The sequence below is a fragment of the Patella vulgata genome, chromosome 7 (genome assembly GCF_932274485.2).
Source record: "Patella vulgata chromosome 7, xgPatVulg1.2, whole genome shotgun sequence".
In the NCBI taxonomy this organism is placed as follows: domain Eukaryota; kingdom Metazoa; phylum Mollusca; class Gastropoda; family Patellidae; genus Patella; species Patella vulgata.
The window spans coordinates 51,694,000-51,702,600 of NC_065885.2; the positions used below are offsets into that span (position 1 = coordinate 51,694,000).

General features: G+C 37.5%; 1 protein-coding gene across 1 annotated transcript; it reads right to left on the bottom strand.

Moving 5' to 3' along the window:
* Window positions 1–5,543: 5,543 nt before the first annotated feature.
* Window positions 5,544–8,011, bottom strand: LOC126828566 (angiopoietin-related protein 1). Its single transcript, XM_050558411.2, has 3 exons — window positions 7,843–8,011; window positions 7,287–7,381; window positions 5,544–6,127 (listed from the first exon to the last, which is right to left on the bottom strand). The coding sequence occupies exons 1-3, from the start codon at window positions 7,940–7,942 to the stop codon at window positions 5,579–5,581; spliced, it is 744 nt and encodes a 247-aa protein (XP_050414368.1). The 5' UTR covers window positions 7,943–8,011; the 3' UTR covers window positions 5,544–5,578.
* Window positions 8,012–8,601: the final 590 nt, after the last annotated feature.

An 8,601-nucleotide genomic window follows, 5' to 3' on the forward strand; every position in this document is an offset into this window, starting at 1 on the left:
TATGTGCGTGGGTGAAAGGTTATTGAGAAATAGTCATGTGATAATTCATCTTGACCCGGATATAATTGAATAGTGTATATTATATGCTTCGTGACGGTTTTTTTTGGTTAATTCTTTAAAGAGACAGTACTGTAAATGATAAAATTATCGTACATTATTACGGGTTATTTATAATATGCGGTAGCCTGGTGACACTGGTGTACCTAGGTTGACCTAATTTACGCTTGATATGTTTACTAATGGGACTATGATGTTCTTAACCTCTCTCCCTCGATTTTGTTAATGTTATACTGTGTCGAAGAAAGCTGGCATCCTATTTAATATTTAATTTCAATGCTATACAAGTTGTGCAATTTTGGTAAGTCAGTGTACAAAATAAAGTATATCTCACCAGAAAACAGAAGTGCAAGAGCAAGTGTTACTTTACTTCACTGTTACCGTATTTCACCTTTCTTATAAACTTATAACTGTAGGTTATAGGTTGATATTCGGGGTATATTCTATGCCCGGAATAACTTGCGGTCTGAAAGTCCGGCGGCTTTTAATACATACAGGCGATTTTGGGGTTATTCTTCTGAAAGTTTTTCTTTAAACCTGTAACGGGTTATTTCCCCAAGGTAGTTTTTTTATTTTCCATAAGAAAACATGATATACGGGTTTTTCTTACGGAAATTCTGGGAAATCTCATTTTACGTACATGTAAACATAGACAGTTTATAAGCACGGTAAAGCTTTCGACTTCGATTATGCTGGGGAAGAAAGACTTCATAAAGAAAATTTAGGAATGAAATTTTACCGTAAAGGAATATCCGTGCTGTACATGAGAATAACACATAGAATATGTTATGAAGGTCAGTATAATGTTTTGTTCTATTTTATAGATTTTATGTAATAATTGTTCATGTATGTTGAATAAAAAAACTTTAGTTTATATTCTTTTTTTTTTCATTATCTATTTTTAAACTATTATATCAAGAAAGGTCAGCTATTTATATAAATCTTACATAGTGCCACTTTAACTAAGATCGAGTTATAGACGCTTAAAAGCGTCTCACTGTTGCAAAACTAAACCTCTATGAACCTTAATTGGTGCTAAATTTCCATTATAATTAGGTTGGAAAATGATCCGGTATTAACCACTGTAATTAGATACAACGCAACCTGAAAACATATTTTTAAAGCGGAACTCCGATTAGAAAACTACAGAAATAGTTCAATAATAAAAAAAAGTTAACGCCCTAAACAATCGCCATACTTGTTTTCAATTTGTAGAACAAACATGTCGACTGATTTGGGCGTATATGCCTTGTCAAGCACAGTGTCCACATCCGGCTAGCAATATTTCAACTACCAATTACCTACTACACGCTCGACTGACTGACGTTTTTTTTCACTATCAGCTCACTGAAAATATTATTGCTGCACAGTTAGTATGTCTGATCAGGTACACATTATTTTGCTACTTAGATACAATTGGTCAACCACGATGTACTTTTGCGCTACTCTTATATCGAATTCCAACTGACAAGGGATCTTTTACATGCGCGCCAATGTGTACGCGGGACCTCGATTTTTCGTCCCATCCCAACGAACACATTTAGATGAGAGAATAAAATTTTTTATTAAAATATAAACGATGTTGTGCTCTCATCGGGCTTTCATTTTTCGTTTTTTTTTTAATTTTCCCTCAAACTTCATTTATTTGATATCTGAATCATATAAAAAGGATGAGCCCCGGTGGTTCGATCGGTGCGTAAGAAGCTGGCTCGCTAACCAGGGGGTCATGTTTCGCTCCCTGTGTTTGCCGAGAAATTCCTCGTAATTTTCCGTCGTGGTTTTCCAATAGCTTTGGTACAGGATGGAGAGATTGGCTCGCTAACGAGGTCAAGTTTCACTCCTTGTGTTTCCCGATGGCTTTGGTACAGGATGGAGGGTCTGACAATGAACAGTGTCTCGTTCGGGTGGTACGAAAAACCGAGGTTTGTCGGATGAAGGCTCTGCTGTGCCTAAGGCACGTTTTGATAGGTGGTCTGAAAATACAGATATTTTGGGTTCACCGATAAAGGAAGAAAGTTAAATTTAACAACAGAAAATTTATTACAAAAGAATTCAGAACCATTTTTTTGACAGTACTATAATTTCTATAAAATTACAGTAGCTGGATTACAACCTTTTTTTTACTTTATTTTTTTTTTGTGGCCTGGATTTTTGGCTGGTCCTAAGGCACGTGCCTTATTGACCTATCGGTTAATCCGGCACTGATTAATGTGCACGTAAAAGAACCCGTGACAGTTGGAATTCGCAATAAGAGTAGGCCATAGCGCCGCTGTCTGGACAATATTTCCCTCATAGCACACTGTATGACGTATGGCTGTCTTCACTGGTCCAGTTGGCACAGAACAGTAGGATGCCAAACCCCATTTCCTTTCATTTTATATAAAAAGAGGAAATATGTCAGATATGTAGGCTACATGTGTTTTACGAAATTTTCCGATATCAGAGCATCAATGTATTTAAAAGCTGCTATAAATTTCCCCTAATGAAACTCTATTGACCAATGTTCCGTATCAAGGAAATTGCAAAAAATGTGTAAAATAAACGAATCGCTTCATTTAATCAAGCAAAGGATGGCATTAAATTATGAGACATTTTATGTTAAAAACCAAAGGCAGTCAAGGGGAGACAACTTCTTTTGAGAGCTTTTTATAATTCTAATAAGCTTTTATGGTATACCTTCTATGTATAGTAAATATTTGGAGTCGTAACACATATTCTTTCTTCATAGACTTTAATCTGAATATATCGTTGTTCTATATCATGATTTACAATTGATAAAACAGCTAGACTTTAGATGTCAACATACCAGATTACCCGTACCACAGTGAATATCGAGGTTGTAGACAAGTGAAGTGTAGAGCAATAATTGATTAAAATCAGATGTTTTTCCTTTGTGTTATATTTCGTATTTTCTATTTTACCGGAATCAATTTTAATTAACATCCGAGAAGTTTAATCATTTTGTGTCGTGTTCTTGCCCATGTACTGTAAACAGGCAATTAAAAGGCAGCTGTTTCAAAAGACGAAGTCGTAGACTGGTCATTTTTCTTAAGTCTTATGGAGAACACATCCGATGTTAGTCGTCTAAACAAAACCGCCCGAGCCTTGATAATATTTCTCTTATATGTGATAAGGTGTATTTCAGAAAACCTTTGATGGACGAAAGGGTATGGCAGAATATATCATCCATTTTGAAAATACCACCTTTCAACATACAGAAGAATTGCCGCTAGTGTATTATGTGCATCATATTTCAGAAATGTCAGCATTTATGATGGCAACTATCTTTGTATATCATTTATAACGCATAGACAAATCTATGGAAGCCTATAACTACCATTCATAATTTCTATTTTCGCCCCTTCAGAAGGCGAAAGTCGAAAAGTAGAAGTAACGACAAAATGGGAGGCGACAGCACGCTATACAAGCCAAAATCAACTCGAAAATAGGAAATTAAGAAATATCACACCGCGATAATAGCGCCCCTCGTTTTTTCTTAATTTCTAATTTTCGACTTGCATTTTGGCTTGTATACCGTCTTGTATTTATTGATGTCAGTAAGAAGGCGCCAACACGCATACCAAGCCAAAATGCAACTCGAAAAGTAGAAAAAAGAAAATAAACACAAGCGCTATTAGCGACCTATCATTTTGGCTTGCTGTCGTTTTGGCGACTTTTCGAGTTTCGCCTCGCTATTAGCGACCTATCATTTTGGCTTGCTGTCGTACTATCGACTTTTCGACTTTCGCCTCGGAAGTTGTTGTAGTCTCAATTTTCCAGGTCGCATTTGAATACGTGCAATCAGGGCTCACACTGTCTTTCACTTTTTTCCGTCAAAATGGATAATAATTTTTATATAAAAAAATTGTTTATATTTTTTTTTCCCGCCAACTGGAATATTTTATCTGCCAAAAATATCTGATAAAAAAAAAAACACCTTAGGCAACAACAATTTAATTTATTATGTAGGCCTATTATAAAACAAATTTCCCGTACCGGTATATACAATATACAACAACTTACAAAATCCGTCTTACATGGGTGTTGGGTGGTTTAGTGGTTTAACACGTTCGCGTGAAATCACAAGGTCTGTCATTGATTCAAGTTGTGTGGTTTCGACAAGGACAACTGTCTAGTTGTTCGTATGGGACGAAAACCCTTGTACGCATTGGCGTGCACGTAAAAGATCCCTTGACAGTTGTGATTCGCTTTAATAGTTGGCCGTATTGCCGCTGTCCGGACAAAATTTCCCTTATAGAACACTGTATAGCGTATGCCCGTCTTCATTAACCCAGTGCGGAGCAGAACAGTAGGACGTTAAACCCCAATTACATTTCACTTCATTTCTCTTTCTCTCTCTCATCGCCAATTTTTAAAATAAAATTGCACCATAGTCTCTGAATAACACTTAGTTTGTGTCGAGTGGACGTTACCCCCGCCTCTCTCTCTCTCTCCCTCTCCACAAAATACATTAAGGCCCGGTCCCACTGCACTTACGGATGCAAAGAGGATGTAAAACGGAGAAAAAACGTGCCCTCCGTTTGAAAACGCCATGCATCCGTTGTGTACTCATTGCATACGTGTTTCATACGCTCTATCCATCGAGCATCCGTTCATTTTGATTTCATCCGCGCAAATAAGTTTTGAGCTGCACAAAACTTTTATAACGGATGAACTTTCTGCCAAGTACGATGTAAATGCGCGACATATACGAGCACCAAACGTTCCATGTCCGTTATCATCCTTTAAACGTCCACTGTATCCTCTCTGCATCCTCGCAACTGACATCCGCTCCAGCTGAAAACGGAAATAGGGAGGAAAGATAAGGTACATGGAACGTCTGTACATCGTTAGTAGCACGTAAACAGAAAGGATGTAAGCGTATGCATCTCGTATATAAAGTTTTCAAAACGGACAAAGCGTTTGTATGTAGGATGTATCTAGTATATTGAAGGATGTCTGGAGTTTGCCGGAGCTGTCATCCACTTCCGTCCGCTTTCATCCGCTAGGCTTCCGATGAACATCCATTTAACATCCCCGCTACATACTTCCAACGTTTGTTCTTTTCCGTTCAGTTTTCGAAAGTCGACAAGACGGTATACAAGCCAAAATGCAAGTCGAAAATTAGAAATTAGGAAAAAACGAGGGGCGCTATTATCGCTGTGTACTATTTCTTAATTTCCTATTTTCGAATCGATTATGACTTGCCTAGCGTGCTGTCGCCTACCATTTTGTCGTAACTTCTACTTTTCGACTTTCGCCTTCTGAAGGGGCGAACAGTAGAAATTATGAATGGTAGTTATAGGCTTCCATACAAATCAACTAGTAAATAAAATTATTTTTATAATCATGAAAATTAAATCTATAAGGCGAATAAATGAAATCGTGCTGCTTTGTAAACTCTGTTATCTTTCAATCAATTGATCATATAAAAAATAAGTTTCATACATAAAAACAGTACATGATTTGTGTAACATTAAAGATGAATAAAATTAAATTTGTGAAATGTTTTGGACAATTTTTATTGATTAGATAAAGACAAACTGATAAATTTTAAAGAATAACCATATCCTAACCAATCTTTCCAATAAATACCATCGTAATATCCACTAGATGGCGTGTAAGGGCCTCCAGGATAATACACGCCATTAGGAAGGGCATAGGTACAGTAATTGTACCACCATCCACCTTTTTGATTAATGGCACAATGATTGACATCAGGCTTGTCATATGTAGCAAATGCATAACCATTATTGAACGACAAGTCATCGGCGACATCAGTTGAATAAAATCCACCAACATTTAAGACAAAATGGATATTATCAATCAATCTAAAATATGAGTATCTAGCATTTTTATTATTTCCACTCCAGTCCTGCATCTGTACAGTTAGAACATTATTACCAGTTGATGTCAGATGATATATGAGATTGAGCCCAGCCCAGTAATCTCCTTGTGGGTGACCAAAACCATTTACATAATCACTGAAAGTACGGTAAAAGTTTTCATTTCCATACATTCGCCTCTGTATGACCGTGTAAGCAGCATCACCTTTCATTTGACACTCGACCTTTGAATTAAATAAATGTATTATTATCTTAGAGTATACATTACATTATATCTTCTTAGCCTAATGCGGCTTTACATGAGGAAAAACCAAACAGGAAAATTATAAAATTGGAGGATCTTTCCCTGTACTTGCGTCTTTAGTTTACAAAAAAGGGTAGGGTGAAATGAAATGGGGTTTAACGTCATCCTGTTCTGCCCCGACTCGGATAATGAAGACGGGCATATTTACAGTGTGAAATGAGGAAAATTTTGCCCGGACAGTGGAGCTATGGCCCACTCTTACTCTGTCAAGGATTCTTTTATGTGCACGCCAATGTTTTACGTACACGCCAATGTGTACACGGGACCTCGGTTTTTCGTACCATCCGAACGACTATACATTGTCCCTTGCCAGACGCCCTGTCCTGCACCACTGACAAGGGGGAACCACGCCTCGATTGAACATAGAAACTCCACGTTTGCGAGCTATGCTCACTGAGCCACCTTGGCTCCTTTCACAAAAATAAAGACATCTTCTGAATAAAGCACACAAAATATCAGTCAGCATAATCTTACGTATTGGATGTTATACCTACCTTCATTAGCTCAGTCAGAGCATTAAACCCCATTTCATTTCATTGTTTACCTACTACTGAAGCGATGATTTTCAGCATTATCGGGTGTTAGGTGACCGAATGGTTTAAAATATAAGATCTGTCATTGTGTCAAGTGCCGTGTTTTCGATCCCACACGTGACAAGGAGCAGTGTCGCCTGCCTAACCTTTTCTGTGGGTCCTACGCCCCCCCCCCCACACACACACACACTGCACAATACCCTTAGCTGAAGCAAATTATGTTAGTCTAAATTACTAGAAAACCACTAAAACATTTAGACGACTCGCATATTGGTACATGTAGTTGAAACATTTATAATCTCATCGATAAATCGACAGATTTGTCTAAGATTTTGAATACAATCTAAATCATATATTTACTAACCGACAAAAACCCTATAGACAATGTATCGACTATTTAGATTAGTCGACAAATGAACTCAGTATACCAATGAAAGTACTCTCTGTAGCAGCTCGTTAGCATTGCTTTAGGAATTTTGTGAAACGGGGCCCAAGACACGACCTTTCTCCGGTGTCAACTTTCTTTAACCAAATCTATATACTTACTGTAAATGGATGAAGGTTGGTATCGTTGGTTTTTGCGTACCATAATAAATATTGGCCTGTCTTCTTATATCCTGCATCATTAATCTTTTGACAATCTAAAAACAAACACCCAAAACAAATTATTTGCCAATGGAACACCAGTTTAACAAGTAAATCATAAGGTCTGTCATTGAGTCTCTGTTCACCTTCTCTTTCTCGAATTCCAACTGTCAAGGGTTCTTTTTGTGCATGCGGGACCTCCGTTTTTCGTCCCATCCGAACAAATAGACGCTGCTTCTTGCCAGGTACTGCGCTCTGTACCACCGACAAGGGGAAACCACACTGAAATATCCAGAGGAACTTCTCTGCCAACACCCATGAGCCCCCCCCCCCCCCAACACACACACGGACACGCAGAAAAGAAATAAGATTTAACGTCTCATCGTGTTGCTCCACTGGGCTTATGAAGACGGGTCTACGCCAACGTCTTACTCACTGAGCCACCGAGGTGCCACACACAGACTGTAGTGTAAATGCTGACGCCGTTAAAGCAGATAATGAACAAAAGAATTATTACCTGTATATTGATGTTTATCAAGACGATTAAATAACAGAGGAGACGCTAACGTAGAAACCACAAATACAATTAGTAAAATCACTACCGACATGTTGGCCATCTCTATATTACTGCACTCTGGCTCACTCCAGATAGTACAAACTGTTGTGACAATGTGCTGACTTCAATAGTTGTATCTCTATTTATGTGCGTGGGTAAAAGGTTATTGAGAAATAGTCATGTGATAATTCATCTTGACCCGAGTATAATTGAATAGTGTATCTTAAACACTTTTAGTTGTAGTTTTCTTGGTGAATTCTTTAAAGAGACAGTACTGTAAATGATAAAATTATCGTACATTATTGCGGTCTGTTTATAATATCTGGTTGACCTAATTTATACTTGATAGGCTATAATTGAACAGTTGAAGATTTGGCTTATAGCCTTTCTAACATCCATCCCTTCGTAGAATTAATATAATACAAAAGATATATTTTAGCGAGTCAGTGCCCTACTGAGCCACCACGGCTTCGAATCAGGTTTAGATTTCTATGTAGTTTGCCATACCGCCACTTGAAGGGATTAAAACCAAGATTACTTGTGATCATACTGTGTTATATCTAGATTAAGTGATATATTTGAATATTATCTCCTAGACTATAACTTATAATAGATAGGTGACTGTTTTTGTTTACATCCTTAATAGAATGAGTTGTCAAAGCTAATACGCGACTCATATGCATAGTCTGTTAACCTGGGATTTGTAAGAGTCATATGTCA

Coding starts and splice junctions, on each gene's coding strand:
- LOC126828566 (XM_050558411.2), bottom strand. CDS start 7,942: ATGGCCAACATGTCGGTAGTGATTTTACTAATTGTATTTGTGGTTTCT. Junction 7,382..7,842: donor TGATAAACATCAATATACAG/GTAATAATTCTT, acceptor GTTTGTTTTTAG/ATTGTCAAAAGATTAATGAT. Junction 6,128..7,286: donor CCAACCTTCATCCATTTACA/GTAAGTATATAG, acceptor TTTAATTCAAAG/GTCGAGTGTCAAATGAAAGG.